Here is a 16,497-nt window from a genome sequence, read left to right as displayed (position 1 = left end):
TGGGGCCATTCGTGGTCAACCTCTGGCTACTGAGCACTCTGGACCCTGAGGACGGTGGGATCCAGGCTGCAACCATGACCGGGAACAAGTGGCCCCAGAGTCCCAGTTACTGGCTCCCAGCTCGTCCCTGGTCTAGGTGGCCACTCTGGGGCCAAGACTCAGGCAGTCCCTGCCCTCTGGTCGCTTGAGCCACGGCCCTGGCCCTGAAGGCCTAGTGAGCCTCGGCCAGGGCCATAGGTGCTGGACACCCCCACAGCCACCTGCTCTTGTTGCGGGAAATGCGCTCCCCTGGATGCCCAGGGCCGCCGTCCACCCTGCCCTGCAGTGTGCACACACGTGCAGACTGCGCCCTCCCCATGTGGAGGCAGGGACCACACAGCCCCAGGCAGGATCGCTGGACAGGCACTGGCTTCTCTGCGAGGCCTTTATTGAGTTTCCAGGGAGACCGGCTTCCCAGAGACATCTCTGGACACGCAGGGACCCGGGTGTCAAGGGTGCCGAGCATATGGAACCGTGAGGTCTGGCTGCAGCCACAATGCCATTGCAGGGTTTACAGTGGTTTCATTCTGGCTGCGCGGGAGGCTGGCTCACTGGTGCCCAGCCTCGGGGGTGCCCTTCTCGTGCGGGTAAAGCTGCCGGACGAGGTCTCGCTTGTTGACCTTCCCCATCTGGTTCCGCGGGATCTCCTCCACCAGCAGCAGCTCCGAGGGCACCGCGTACGGGGCCAGGACGCCTCTGCAGAGACAAGCAGCCTGAGTGCAGGGGCCGCGGCGGGGTGGGATGGCACCTCTCTCCAGTGGGAGGTTAGCGGGGGGGGGGGTGGTTGGCACCTCGCACACCCCTGGGTGTCCTGACCATGCATGCACACCGGCCAGCACTGCCCCTCCCACACCAGAGCCGACGTCCACAAAGTGGGAGGGGCCCCGTTGGAAGAGGAGTCCTCCTGTGAACAGCCCCCTGGTGGCCCAGCCCCGGGCAGCACGTGGAGGCTGCAGGCACCGGCCGCTATCCCGAGCAGAGCTCCCTGCACCATGGCCGCACGCGGCCCCTTTATAAGAGACCAGCAGAAGCACAGGTGCTGCCTGGGGCAGAGGGCAACAGAGGCAGGATGCGCAGCCCGAACCCCAACCCATATTCACCAAAACGGAAGAGAAGTTGCAGGCATGGAGGGGCGCAGTCTAAAAGCCTGTGAGCTCACCATTTCTGAGAACAGACCCATTCTCCTCTGGAGAGCATCAGCTCAGCAAGTGGTCTGGGAGGAACCGGTCAGGGCAAAATGTCGCCTGAGTGGGAACCCCGCAGAACTGAGCTGTTTGTTCCAGAACTTCCCTGCAGGGAAATCCCCACTGCTCAGCCCCTTGGGAGCACCGTCCCTGCTCGAGACCTGATCCCGCAGAGCTCCATCTGGGCACGGGATTCCTGAACTACAACCCCCATCCCCACCCCGGGGGTGTAAGCCCCACATGGGCCTCTGCGACTGGACAGTGTGGTGGGCGGGCCATGTCCAGACCAAGGAATGTGGCACTGCTGCCCAGCCCCAAGCCGCGCTCACCCACAGTGTCCCAGTGCCTGAGCTGGGGAGGGGGTGGCTGCCAGCTTCCCCCCACTCCGCTAGGAGCATAGCGGTCTGGGGGAAGGGGCAGGATGGACCTTTACTGAGGGGCAGACAGACTGTGAGGCAAGAATCTTCAGGTATGAAAAAACAGCAGCGGAAGGGAAAACATTATTTTTAAATAACCTTTAAAAAAGACCCTCAAATGGCAACAAACATGCCATAGAAATGGCAGCTTCACTGAGCCAGTGTCAAGAGGGACTGGAGTGAGGCCCCTCCTGCATACTCCCCCACCGGGAGTGCAGATGGATCTGGAGCCGGCCCTGCCCTCTGAGAGGAGGAACTTTGCTCTCTCTCCACGGGGTGGGCAGTCGCGGAGTCACTGTCTGTGGCCACCCAGTGTGAGAACACAAAGCCCAGGGTGCCAGCTGCCCCAGGCCCACCCTGCGGGGAGCATCTCCCAGGACCCTAAGCTCTCGGCAGGCAGCAGACCCCGCAGAGGGACGCCGGGAGCCTGGGGCGACAAGGAGCATCTCTAATGTTGGGAGACCGGCTCTTGGCACAGGATGGCAAGCTCTGCCTTTTAACAAAGCGACTGTTTAAGCAAAGCGGCAAAGCCAACTAGAATCCTGCTCACGCCTTTGTGAAACTATAATGTTCCAGCTGTGATTCTGCAAATCCAGGGGAATCTAATGGCCCAGCTGTGCTGCCCGATAAACAAGGACTCCGACAGCTCCCGAGACCCCACTGGGAGAGCCACAAGTATCTTCGGTGTTGAGGAGGCGGCAGAAAGGGGGGTGGGGAGGGGAGAGGGAGGAACCTCCTACATCTAAGATAAAGAACCTGGGGACGGAACTAACAGCTTCTCTCTGAGCTCGGGCCAGCAGCGAGCACCCACAGGCCCCTGAGATGCCCCAAGCTCAGCGGCACCCCTAGTCTGCTCAGCCTGCCCCAGGGTCCTCTGAGCTGGGCTCTGCAAATGGACCTTCTCTGACAATGTCCCTCCTACACCCAGGAGAGGATGCAGGTGCTCATGTGTGCCCCCGTCTGCCTCAGAACCTGCCTCGGAAGCTCAGACCTGAGTCAAGGGTCAGGGTCCTACATCTGCTCCTGCCATCACAACGCAGCCTTCTCGGGGTCCTTCATGCCTCGTGTGTGTATGTGTGGGGGAGGGGACAGGTCCTTAAGGGCTACCTTCATACCTTATGTCTATGTATGTGGGGGCAGCTCCTGTGAGGAACACGTTGCCTGCTAGCCATCACTACATAGCTGTCTTCGGGTCCTTAACACCTCGAGTGTCTGTGTGTATGGCGGGGGCAGCTCCCATAAAGACCACATAGCTCAGCCCTCACCTGGCCCACTCCTTGAGCTCCTGGTGGGACAGCGAGTGGCCCTCTTGAAGGGTCACCACTGCAGTGACCCGCTGGCCCCACGTCATGTCTGGAACTCCAATCACAGCGACATCTGTGGAGGAAGCAGAGGGAGGGATCTCAGGACACATGAGAACGAGCACCGAAGACTGCAGGGAGGACCCAGAGAAGCCCGAGTGGCCAGAAACGGGGGCACAGGGCACCCCTGGGGTGTCAGGAGAGCCTGGGACACCACCACTCCTGACCACGGGGTCACGGCCTGCACTGGCCAGCCTGGACCTGCGAGGGGGGGCGGTGAGGGGAGCAGAGGACCTGATGGTATGCCCCAATACACACACAGGAAGCCGCATCTGGACCGGTCCCAAGATGGCCCGGAGAGCCGAGAGCAGCTGTGTCAGGGTCACAGGGCCACTCACCAGTGATGCTGGGATGGGACAACAGGAGCCGCTCCACCTCCAGGGCGCTGACCTTATAGCCGCCACTCTTGATGATGTCCACAGAGGTGCGGCCGCGGATCCAGTAGCTGCCATCCTTGAACACTGCCGTGTCACCTGGGAAGAGGCCTGGGTCAGCCGGCTGGGTGTGGCCCTGTGTCTTGGGGCATCTACATCTCTCTGGAACAAGCTGGCCAGTGCCACGTGGACAGCTGGGGCCTTGCGTGATGCCCACAGACGCATCTGCGACCACATCCCACAGGGACCATCGTGGGAAATAGCCCACAGCTTCCCAGGACCATGCAGGCAGGAGATACAACCCACAGGGCCTCCCTGGGTTCCAGCCACAGAAGGGCCTGGCGTGGGCATCAGGGCAGACCCTTCCCGACAGGGCGTGGGCCACACATGGTGTCACGTGGGGGATCTGGCAGGAGGAAGGGCCCCCCCTGCTCTGCTCAGTGCAGGTGCTTCCCACCCCAGCAAGGGCACGGGGCACATGCCCACTGGGGCATCGCGGGAACAGGGGGAGCAGGGCTGAGGGTGAATGCGCTCACACAAGTGTGCACGCATGTGTGAGACTGTGCACATGGGAATGCCTGCCCGTGCTCTGAGAGCCGCACTGACGCACCACCGTCTGCTCTCACACACTTCACGCGGCTGATTAGCTGGAATAAATCAATATTTCATGATACATTGCCGTCCAACGCAGGAGGCCCATCCATCAGCTCGCTCTCCTGGAGCCCAGCCGCGTGGGGCACCCCAGCCTATTAAACAAGATGAATGGTTGTGCCCGGCTGGCCGCGGCAGGAGCTGGGCTCCTGAGGTGGGGGCCCTCCTGCCCAACACTAAGCAGGAGGAAGGGGAGGTCCAGGGAGCCACCGCGGTCCCTGGATGCGTGATGGGTAGGTGGATGGCGGGGAAGGACGCGTGTGACGAGAGTGACAGGAGGCTGCAGGGACAGGACATAGGGTGCCCCATCCCCCGAGGCCCACCAAGGCCCCTGCTGTGTGTCTCTGGCTCTGACTGCATCCTCTCCACACTGGATGGCTTCTCCATCCCTAAATACCAACCCTGGCTCAGGGTGGTTCCTCCTGCGGCTTCCAGACCCGGCTCCCACCGGCCTCCGCCTGCCAGAGACCCAGGGGTGTGGGGGTCACTGCCCTGCCCTGGGCTCCGCGTCCCATACCTGGTCCTGCCAGGGACACCCCCAATGCCCACACCAAGGCTGAGGTGGCCTCAGGGCCCCTGGCCACAACACCTGCACCCTCCTTGCTCTGATGTCAACTTAACCCAGGGTGAGAGCTCCCAATGGCTGCACCCACGCCATCCGGCAGACCCCCGGCCATGCCCCTCGCCCAGGGGCACTAACATCCGCCACCCACTGGCAGCGTCTGCTTTACCTGTCCGCTGCTCTGCTCAGACGTCACTCCCGTGGCCTCTCCTGCTGCCTCCCCCGCTCCCCACCTCCCTGCCCCCTGCACACGAGGTGGTCCACTTACTGACCTCCTCCAGCCACAAGAAGAGCAGTGAGACTAGGGTCTTTGAGCAAAGCCAGCCCCGAGATGGCAGGGCTGGTGGGAGGACACACGGATGCCATACCAGGGGAGGTCCCGGGTCTGTGCGCCAAGTGAGGAAAGGCTGGTGGGAGACCCTGCTACTCCCAGGGGTCACCGTCAGGCAGGAAGTAAGGACGTACGTCATGGCAGTCCTTGATTACTTGGCGGCCTCAAATTGGTCACAACGACCTCATAAGAGGGAAGAAGACAGAGATTTGAGACAGACAGATGGACACAGGACATGAGGGTGGAGGCAGAAGGTCCCTGTGGGTCTGTGCCCCTCAGCGTGGCCAAGCAGGAGGCCAAGAAGGATAGGAGAAGGAAAACAGACACACGACATCTCCCTCGAGCGGGGCCTACCTCAACACACAGCTCGGATCGCTCCCTCCTGGAATAAAGTCAACAGCAACCGTTTTTTTAAGGCACAAAAGTTATGCAGAGGGAACAGGAGAGGGCGTGTTGGTGAGAAAACTGGCAGCTGGAAGGCAGGTAGACAGACTCTGCGGGTCGTTTACGGCCGGGCTGGCAGGTGCCCTGGGGGAGGCGCAGAGGACGGCTGAGAGCAGGGGGCAGGGGCCCTGGCCCTCAGTGCACGGCCACCACTCATGCTCTGGGGACAGAGGAGGTGGACAGCAGCATGGAGCCCAGGGGCCTCCCCAACCCCGCCTCCTGCTCTCAGCCCCTGACCCCCGCTGATATCGGCGAGGAGAACTCAGCCATCAAGTGCTCTGGCGAGACGAGGACACTCAGAGCCCCGGAGGCAGGGGGCTTGTTGACCAGAGGGCTCCCAGGGCAAAGAGACTCGAGAGAGGGGAAAGGTCACGACGCACCAGGAGCAAGGTGGCTGCGCCAGCAGTGCCCCTGGAAGCCAGACACTAGAGCTCTGTGCCCGGCCCAGCCAGACGAGTATGCCAGTGGACATAGATCTCCGGAGCGCACCTGCTGCTGCCTGGCTTCAGAGGCTCCTGGGAACATGGCCCGAGCCGAGGAGGAGGACGCAGGGGTGCAGGGACAGACGTGACCCTGATGAAAGGAGGAGGCGGGTGGGAGCTGTATGCTGGTGCAGGGAAGGGGGGGCACTGGGGGATCTCTTGGGGGGACTGGACAGACCAGCACCTCAACTCAGGAAGCCCCGAACAGTGTGTCCACGAGTATCTGGCAGTCCCTGGGCGCCCTCCAACTGCCAGTGTGGACACAGCTGGGGTACAAGGACTCCTCCCCAAACCTGACAGACGGCCTGGAGTCTCCCAGCTGCCTGTATGGGACCTTGATGAAAACACGGACAGTCTGCCCAGAGGCCTGGGCCGGCCTGGGCAGACACGGGGGCCAAAGGGCAGCACAGAGGCCCAGCAGGAGCGAGACCGGATGGGACCCATCATCTGCACAGGAGCTGTGCCAGGCGAAGCAAAGTGGGGTGTGCCAGGAGACACAGAGAAGCAGATCTCAGCGACCACCGGGGAACAAAGGGTTTCACGCAAGACACAAAGTAAAGCCCACACAAAGGGACGGCCGCCAGGCAGCACCACAGCCCGCCACACAGGCTGTGCCTCGCGGGGTGGCGGGGGCCAGGGGGTCAGCGGCTTGCCTGCACTGCGCATCCTGGGGACTTGCTGGGCCCTGCTGGGGGGTGGGGATGTGCTAGTTGTTCACTGTCTGCAGACACAAAGGGGGTCGACATCTCCAGCTACATGCGCTGTCACACCCTAACAAGAAACCCCCTGTTTTTGAATATGCTGCCTGATTCCTGACTGTTGTTGGTCACAATGGATGCACGGGTCATGGAAGAAACGTGTCAGAGCTCAGAGTGCACCGGGTGAGCACAAGGCAGGTGAGCCTGGCGCAGGGTGAGCGCCAGGCAGGGGGGGGCCCTTTGTCTCAGACAACTGAGAGCGTCTTACCCTCACCTGTGGCGGTGGAGGACAGAGCTCACCCAGGAAATTCTGCTGAGAGAAAACAAAGGACTAGAGGGAGTCATGAAGAGACAGCAACTAGCGTCCTGCGCATGGTGCACAAACCCGTGTGTGACGGCCGCACACGCCCACAGACACACGTGTGTGGCACACGCCAGCAGGGCTCCGAGGCCAGGATCACTTGGGCCGTGGGTGCAGAAGGCTTGCGATCCTCCGCGGTTTGGACGCACCCGAGGTGCCCACAAACCCAGCACCAAACCAGGGGTCTATAAACATCGGAGCCTCCACCTCTGTCTCCTGTGAATGGATTCCCAGGAGCCCTCCTCACACGCACCCCGCCCGTGGGAGCCCAGCACCCGCCTCGCAGCACCGAGCGTCGGCTCCGGAAGAGTCCCTGCCAGTTTGGTGGATGGAGTCTGTCTCCATACTTGCCTTTCACCACTGGGAAGTGAAACAGTTTCCCCATTTTTATGGCTGACTGCACTTCCCCTCCACCTGCCTGTGGCCTTATTTTCCTCCTGGGCTCTGGGCACAGGGGGCCATGCTCTTGGCCTGGGTCAGCCCTCATGTCCCAGGTTCCCCAGCCTCTCAGCGGACCCCACGCTCAGCCGAGTGTGCACAGGGCCACAGAACAGCTCCCTTCTGTTTTCGGCTGGTGAATCTTCTTTCTTAGGTAAATACCCTTTAAGGTTTATCTCTGGTAATATCATTGTGTGCTCTTTAACAGAGAAAAAGGGATCAGCAACTCAGTGCCAAGGTACCCTGTTACATTCTGGTGGCCTTCTTACGCACCCTTCCCCCAGTTACCTGAGCTTCTTCTACAAATATGTGGATTCATCATCAGGGATGTTCCATCTCCTGTGTCACTTTCTAACAGCAAACTGTGTGAGGAGACTTTTATATGGTAGAGACTTTGTCTCTTTTTTTCATACGTTTAATTTAACTGGCTGTGCTGCGTCTTCACTGGTGGGCAGGCTTTCTCTGGTTGTGGCGAGTGAGTGGACCTCTCCCTGTGGTGGCCTCTCTTACTGTAGAGCCTGGGCTCTAGGGCACATGGGCTCAGTTCCTCCATGGCATGTGTGGTCCTCCTGGGTCAGGGATGGACCTGCGTCTCCGTTGGCAGGCGGATTCTTTACCCCTGGGCCACCAGAGAAGCCCCAGGAGATCTTCTTTAGAATAAGGCAGAGGTGCCATTTCTGTTTCCTTGTTCAGTTGCCAGTTGCTCTACCACATCCAGAAGGCAGGGGGATTGCAGCGCTGGCTCGGCTCAGTTCTACATCCCCATATACATGCCGTGTCCCCATGTCTGTCCCGTGTCCTCAGCTCTGTCCTGGTCATCATCTCTGCCCCAGGTTGTCTGTGTCCACATCTCCATCTTTAGCTCCATCCTGTGTCCTTACACCTGCCGTCCCTCATCCTCGTCTTTGACAGCAGGGTCAGTGTAAAGCCCTGAGGAGGGAGTTCTGGCATCACCATTTCCCCACCCCGGGGGCCAACACTGAGCCAGTGTGCTCACCCGTGTGGAAGGTGGGATGCAGTTAGGGTCATCATCGGGGGCGCTCCAGAAGGGAGGGCTCTGATTTCCTGCCTGAGCAGCAGCCAGGACCCCAGGGGCTGGCAGGGTACTCCCGGCGATGGAAACTGGGCTCTGTGCAGGCCAGGGAGGGCAGCCTCTCTCCCCTCATCCTCTGAGAAGCCATGGATGCAGCCCCCTGCAGCCTGGGCCAGAATGTGTGTGGCAGGAGGGCTGGTCGGGGAAAGGGTTAAGTTTAATTCATCCTGATTTCTACTTAATATCCCGCTCGCTTGCCCCGCAGGAGCGGCAGCTGTGAGCTGATTGCCGCGCACATTATGCAGCCTGTATCACTAATGGCCTGTGACAAAGGCACGCGGCTTCCAGGCCTCACCCCCGAGAGCCAATTAAACACACAGACTCCCTTCCTGTTTGCTGCGCATTACAATGAAATTAAACTGAATTTCAAAATCATTTTCTCCTAAAGACATCTCTTTACGATAATTAATGCATGCTATTCCTTTCAACTGAAATATTCATCACGACCAGGGACTGAGACGTGTTATGCTGACTGCCCCTCACTTTGCACGCTGCCGGCCCGGCGTGCGCGAGCCCTGCTATTGGCAAAGTCCACAGGGCTTTGGTTCCCGTGCTTTTAAAGAAAAAGACTGCAGCTCTTTAGCTGAGTTTAAAAATAAAGGAAGATGGCCACAAAGAAGTCAGATTTCCAAGTCAGGATGCTCTGAGGGCTCCAGGAGGGACACACAAAAGCAGGATGAGCCCAAAGTTGTATTTCTTAAACCCTGCATTTGAAGGGCAGCAGTAATCTTGTTGCCACCAGGCTGGCCTGTACGAATTCAACATTTACAAGGGGAAGCTGGAGTACGTGAACAGCTGCCCCAGCCCCGGGGCCCAACCACTGAGCCCTCTGCTGGCACTAGCCAGGGCCCCTGGCATAGGCCTCTGCTCTGCTCTGGGGAACTCTCATCTGCCCCTTCTCCCTCGAACCCCACCTGCCGGGCCCCAGCACCCCAGGAATGCTGGGGGGTGTGCGCATGGCCCTGCTCTGTCAGCCGGTGACCTGAGGCCCACGATGGCGGCAGACTGGAGAGTGAATTCTACCCTGAGAACCCACGCTGCCTGAGCCCACAAAGACTCACATGTGTGCCTCGGCCAGAAGTGGTTCCCAGGGGGTCACCAGGCCAAGGGCACACCCACCGCCTCTCCCACCCTCAGATGCACCCGCGTGCCCTCACAGCTGCCCATCACTCGCTCTTCAGCTCTGCTGCCCACAGAGGAACTGCCAAGAGGTGCATTTCTAATTAGGAGGCCATCTCACGACGACAGAGGAGCAGGCCTTTCTTTTTGGAAAATATTGCTTTAAGATTATTAAGATTATTGTGACATAATGCGTGCTCAGCATGCAAGTTTTAGAAATTCAGACAGGCAACAAGCGAAGGACAAATGCCCGGAGCCGCTCTCCTGGCTGTCAGGAACTGCTGGGAGTGTCCTGTGTGAGCATACACCAGGGAATCCATGCAGCTACAAACTCGAACACTCCCAGGATCTGCTGAATTGGCCTCACACTCGACGGGACCACTGGGACCAAGCAGAAGGGCACAGCGGACAGGGGCGTGAGGCACCTCACGGCAGTCTCTGGGCAGGCGGACGTTAGGGGACCCCTGCCTGCCCTTGAACAGGGCCCCAGGCTCTGGCTACATACTCTGCAGGCAGGTGACAGAGAGCAGACTTCTGGGACCGAACCAAACCACAAGCAAACTCCTTCTGTGGGGATGGGGGCGGGGTTAGGAAGCAGGGGGAGTAGGGATGGGAAGGCGGGAAGGGTCTCTGATGTGGAGAGCAGTGGTCCCTCGGGAGAGGGAATCCTGACCCTCGAGGGGCAGACAGACCACCACGTGCATGGTGGCCGGGCGAGGGACAGGGCCAGAGTCTGGCCGCAGGGCTTGGGGAAGCTGGCCCCTGAGGTTCACAGCCTCAGGACCTTCTTTCTAGAGGCTGCAGGGGGCTGGGGTACAGTGTCAGGGGTGCAGCTTTAAAGACAGGAGATGCAAACTGGCCCCTTCCCCTCTCCAGGGAGGATTCTGGGGGTGTCCCAATGCAGTGGCACTGGCTCCCCTTCGTCCCCTCTGGAGCCACCTGCCTACCTGTTTTGAACCAGCCGTCTGAGGTGAAGGCAGCTTTCGTTTCCTCCGGCCTGTCCCAGTATTCTCGGAACACAGAGGGCCCCCTGACCAGGAGTTCGCCCTCCTTCTCCTCAAACCCTGGGGTCACCTGTGGTGAGACAGAAAGGTGGGCGTCAGAGTTCACCCCTTTGGGCTGGTCTCTACCACCCCAGCTCCTCCTGAGGCCCACACACTCTCCTGAAATTATACACTTTGGTGGGAAGCACCAACCAGCTTTCCACGCCCCCACCTCAGAAACACCGCCCGAGGCCTCTGTGCCCACCCCATCCCAGAGCTCACAGCCCGACCCAATTGGCCTGTCTGTCCACTTCTGAGGACCATGCTCCTGTGAAACTGTCTTCAGGGTGTCTCTTAGACTGACCTTGGACACAGGAAAAGTGGGCAGCTGCCCACACCTGCCATGGCTGCTGGGAAGAGCTCGGGCTTGGCGGCTTTGCAGGGTGGGAAGGGGGCCCACGGGGCAGCCAGTTATGGGGGGAGGAGCTGGGCACCTGGGAGAGCCAGGTGGTCATGAGCAGGAATCCCAGAGTCTCCCCGCTGTGGGCACGGTGAGGGCGGAAGGGGGCTGGGTGTTCTAAGACATGGAGTTGGGGTCTGCAATGCCGGGAAAGGACAGAGCAAAGGCGGAACCACGTTCAGTGGGGCCTTGTTGGCTCTGCACTCACGGTTCCGCTGACAGCAACATAACCATGACCCACGAGACCAAGTGCCCTCAGACAACCCTGCTCAGCTCATCAGCTCCCACCTGATATGAGCTTTTTGTGGGAGAGAACATCCCCCTATTTTAAAGAAAAGACACACTTGGAAATGTGCTGTAAAATCGTCTGAGTTGTCTGAGGCCTGGATGGAAAGCTGAATGCCCCTGGGACCGATACAGTGGGTGGACAGCGAGGGGACCCTCCCCACCGCCTGGCTCCCACAAGGAGTGATGTCACTCAGGGGGACGGGGCTGCGTGTTCCGGGCCAGCAGGGCTTCTGCCATCCAGCCTGCTCAGAGGAGGTGTTTGTTTTTCAATTACACCACAAACTTTATTTGAATTTCACCGTTTTTCCCACTGCCATCTTTCATCTGCTGCCCTGCTAACATCGGCCTGGCCACGGGGTGCCACATCTGCAGGGCAGGTATGCACAGTAAAGCAGAGGCTGTGAAAATGAAACTGACATGGAAACCGACCCCAGAGATGGCAGGCTGCAGACTTAGACCAACTAGATAACAGTAACAGAAAAATACCGACCTCTCCACTGGACGTGAACAAGATCCAGAGTCTCATAACACAATACTCAGAGTGTCCAGGACACAATGCAAAATTAACTCAGCAGGTGAAATGCCAAGAAAGTGCCAACTCTTAAGGGAAAAGGGCATCAGTATGGGAAAGCACCAGAAGGTACAGGTGCTGGGTGCACCTAAGAAAGATGCTAAAGCACAGATTATCAACATGCTCCGATAGGTAAGGGCAAACACTGCAGATACGTGGGAACACAGAGTCTCAGCAGAGAAATAAAACACACAGGGCAGAACCAAACGGAAATTTTAGAACTAAAACTACAACAACAGAAATAAGGAAAACTTACTGAATGGGCTCCCTGGTGGCTCACATGGCAAAGAAGCTGCCTGCAATGTTGGAGACCCGTGTTCAATCCCTGGGTTGGGAAAATCCCTTGGAGAAGGAAATGGCAACCCACTCCAGTATTCTTGCCTGGGAAATCCCACGGACAGAGGAGCCTGGTGGGCTATATAGTACATGGGGTCACAAAGAGTTGGACACGACTAAGTGACTGCTAGGGACACAAAGATATTCGATAAAATTTGGCGTAAAATCCCTCAAGTTTGGTGAAATACATAAATGTATTCAAGAAGCTCAAGATTCAAGACTCAAGAAGCTGCATGAGCCCCAAATAAGCCCAAAGAAATACAAACCAAGACATATCATAATCCAATCACTGAAAACTAAAAAGAAAGACAAAACTCTTGACATCAGGGCATAACTTTGAGGCAGTCAAACAACTACTGACTTCTCTGCGGAAACAATGGAGACCAAAAAAAAAAAAAAAAAAACAAAACCCCAGAATAACATGTTTTAGGCATTGAAATAATTGTGAACCCAGAATTCCAAATCCAGTGAAAATAACTTTCAAGAATGAAGATAAAGTAAAGACAGTCTTAGATGAAGAAAGAAATAAAAGAATCTGTCATCAGCAGATCTGACCTAGAAAAGTTACTACAAAATTCCTCAGTCAGAATGAACCTGGAAGATCAGAAGTAAAGAAAAAGCAACAGAATTGGTAAATATTTGGTTAAATAAAACTGACTCTTCTTTTCCTTATGAATTTTTGACCACCAAAAACAAAAATTGTACCACTGTCTAAGGAAGCTTGCCATATACGGGGCCATTACATATGACAATGACAACCTAAAAGGGAGAGGGCACAGTGACCCATGTGGTGAGACAAAGACCCTCTGCTCCACTCAACTGTGGTCAGCCTCCTAAACCCCTCCTAGGCCCATCAGTATGAAAGTGAAAGTGGAAGTTGCTCAGTTGTGTCCGACTCTTTGCGACCCCATGGACTATACAGTCCATGGAATTCTCCAGGGCAGAATACTGGAGTGGGTAGACTTTCCCTTCTCCAGGGGATCTTCCCAACCCAGGGATCAAACCTAGGTCTCCCGCATTGCAGGCAGATTCTTTACCAGCTGAGCCACAAGGGAAGTCCAAGAATACTGGAGTGGGTAGCCTAACCCTTTTCCAGCAGATCTTCTGGACCCAGGAATCGAACCAGGGTCTCCTGCATTGCAGGTGGATTCTTTACCAACTGAGCTAAAGTGTACTTCCTATGAAAACCAGTTTTAGCAAAAACTCAGTTAAGTCAGTTTAGTGAGAGGCCCCTCCACTCAGATATCTGCTCACCCTTCTATCTGTCCGGTTCCTTGTCCCCTGTCACCTCGCTGGTGATGGCTGACCACCCACCCAGCTGGCCTTCAGCACAAATCCTGTTAGGTTCCTGTTTAGCCAGGATCCCCCTGACCCATGAGGTTTCCTCTTCGTAAACTTCCATCCTGTGATCCCCACTACTCCTTGGTTGTCAGCCCCTCTTGCTGACGCTCTTTTCAGGGCTGAGCCCAGTCTCTCTCCCTTTTGCATTTCCCACGAGAGGTCCCTATGCCCATCATGTGGGTCCTCGTCAGCCTCAGCACTTAACAAGAGCGATGATTACCCTTTCTTTGGCAGTAGTAGTTCTGTGTCCTGCTGGAAGTGTCACAATGTTGAGCCTAAGTAGATCTCAAACAGTGAAGCATGTATTTTGTAGTCCTTAGACCAATTACTAAAAACTGTAAGATGTATGTTGAAAAACCCAGCAGACAAATTAAAATGAAATACTAAAAATAATGACCCCAAACAGGGCAGTTGGAGGAAAGACAAGCAATGAAAAACTGAGGGCCAGAACAGTAAGCAAATAACAAATGAGAGGCTTAAATTCAAACATATTAACAGTCACATTAAATGTACACAGTCTACACGTGGTCTAAACATGACAATTAGAAGACAAACTTCAAATCAGATTAGAAGACATACATGATCCAAGTATGTGCTATCTGCAGGGCTTCCTTAGTGGCTCAGAAGGTAAAGAATCTGCCTGCAATGCGGAAGAATCTGGTTCAATCCCTGGGTCAGGAAGATCCCATGCAGGAGGGCATGGCAACCCACTCCAGTATTCTTGCCTGGAGAATTCCATGGACAAAGGAGACTGGTGGGTTATAGTCTATGGGGTTGCAAAGAGATGGACATGACTGAGTGACTAACACACACAAGTGCTATCTATAAGAAACTCACTTCATACAGTTACATGGCAGGTTAGGAGCAGAGATGGAACAATATATGCCATGCAAACACCAATCAGAAGAAACCAAGCCATGTATCAGGAGGAGTCTATATTAATACAAACAAAATGAACTTAACAGCAGAATGTTACCAGCAGCTTCGTGGTTGCAGAGTCACTAAGTCGTGTCCAACTCTTATGACCCCATGGACTGCAGAATGTCAGGCTCCTCTGTCCTCCACTATCTTCAGAAGTTTGCACAAATTCATGTCCATTAAGTCAGTGATAATATCTAACCATCTCATCTTCTGCTGCCCCCTCCTCCTTTTGCTTTCAATCTTTCCCAGCATCCGGGTCTTTTCCAGTAATTCAACTCTTTGCATCATGTGGCCAAAGCATTGGAGCTTTAGTCTTAGCATTAGTCCTTCCAGTGAATCTTCAGGATTGATTTCCCTTAGGATTGACTGGTTTGATCTCCTTGCAGTCCAAGGGACTCTCAAGAGTCTTCTCCAGCACCACAATTTGAAAGCATCAATTCTTCAGCGCTCAGCCTTCTTTATGGCCCACCTCTCACATCCATACATGACTGCTGGAAAAACCAAAGCTTTGACTAAATGGACCTTTGTCGGCAAAGTGATGTCTCTGCTTTTTAATACCCTGTCTAGGTTTGTCACAGCTTTCCCTCTAAGGAGCAAGTGTCTTTGAATTTCATGGCTGCAATCACCATCTGCAGTGATTTTGGAGCCCAAGAAAAGAAAACCTGTCACTGCTTCGACCTTCCCCCCTTATATTTGCCATGATGTGATGGGATCAGATGCCAAGTCCTCAGTTTTTGAATGTTGAGTTTTAAGTCAGCTTTTTCACTCCCCTCTTTCACCCTCATCAAGAGGCTCTTTAGTTCCTCTTCACTTTCTGCCATTAGAGGGGTATCATATGCACATATGAGACTATTGGTCTTTCTCCTGGCAGTTTTGATTCCAGCTTGTGATTCATCCAGCCCGGCATTTCATATGATGTACTCTGCATATAAACTAAATAAGTAGGGTGACAGCATACAGCCTTGTCGTAATCCTTTCCCAGTTTTGAACCAGTCAGTTGTTCCAGGTCTGGTTCTAACTGTTGCTTCTTGACCCACATACAGGATTCTCAGAAAACAGGTAAGGTGGTCTGGTATTCCTATCTCTAAAAAATTTTCACAGTTTGTTGTGATCCACACAGTCAAAAGCTTTTGTGCAGTCAGTGAAGCAGAAGTCGATGTTTTTGTGCATTCTCTTGTCTTCTCTATGATCCAACAAATGTTGACAATTTGATCTCTGGTTCTTCTGACTTGTCTAAACCCAGCTTGTACACTTGGAAATTTTCAATTCATGTACTGCTTAAGCCTAACTGGAAAGATTCTGAGCACTACCTTACTAGCATGTGAAATGAGTGCAACTGTACAGTAGTTTAAACATTCCTTGGCACTGCTCTTCTTTGGATTAGAATGAAAACTGAACTTTTCCAGTCCTGTGGCCACCGCTGAGTTTTCCAAATTTTCTGACATATTGAGCACAGCACTTTTAACAGCATCATCTTTTAGGATTTTAAATAGTTCATGTGGAACTCCATCACCGCCACTAGCTTTGTTTGTAAAAATGCTTCCTAAGGTCCACTGACTTCACATTTCAGGATGTCTGGCTCTAGGTAAGTAACCATACCATCGTGGTTATCCAGGTCATTAAAACCTTTTTTTTGTATAGCTCTTCTGTGTCTTCTTGCCACCTCTTCTTAATCTCTTCTGCTTCTTTAGGTCCAAATCATTTCTATTCTTTATTGTTCCCATCCTTGCGTGAAATGTTCCCTTGGTATCTCCAGTTTTCTTGAAGAGCCTCTAGTCTTTCCCATTCTATTGTTTTCCTCTATTTCTTTGCATTGTTTATTGAAGAAGGCCTTACATGATGATAAAACTCAATTCACCAAGAAGGCAGAGGAATTATAAATGTGTATTCACCAAGCAACAGACTTTCAAAGTGCATAAAACAAAAGACCAACTGGAGGGAATTCCCTGGGGGTAAAGGGACTGGGGTTCTGCACTCTCACTCCTGCGGGCCTGCGTTCCATGTGTGGTCAAGGAACTAAAACCCCACAAGCTGCACATGACTG

The 16,497-nt window shown here is 55.0% G+C and overlaps 1 protein-coding gene across 1 annotated transcript in view; it reads right to left on the bottom strand.

Moving 5' to 3' along the window:
- Window positions 1-399: 399 nt before the first annotated feature.
- The window catches only part of ACSF3 (acyl-CoA synthetase family member 3), a 40,262-nt gene continuing 24,164 nt past the window's right edge, over window positions 400-16,497 (bottom strand). The window contains exons 7-10 of the mRNA XM_065925204.1: window positions 10,501-10,627; window positions 3,339-3,473; window positions 2,905-3,016; window positions 400-735 (exon numbers count right to left, since the gene is read on the bottom strand). Of these exons, the coding sequence (XP_065781276.1) occupies window positions 588-735; window positions 2,905-3,016; window positions 3,339-3,473; window positions 10,501-10,627 (522 nt within the window). The 3' untranslated portion in view covers window positions 400-587. The remainder of the gene's footprint in view (window positions 736-2,904; window positions 3,017-3,338; window positions 3,474-10,500; window positions 10,628-16,497) is intronic.

The sequence above is a fragment of the Muntiacus reevesi genome, chromosome 2 (genome assembly GCF_963930625.1).
Source record: "Muntiacus reevesi chromosome 2, mMunRee1.1, whole genome shotgun sequence".
In the NCBI taxonomy this organism is placed as follows: Eukaryota; Metazoa; Chordata; class Mammalia; order Artiodactyla; family Cervidae; genus Muntiacus; species Muntiacus reevesi.
This window is presented reverse-complemented; position numbering and strand designations above follow the sequence as displayed.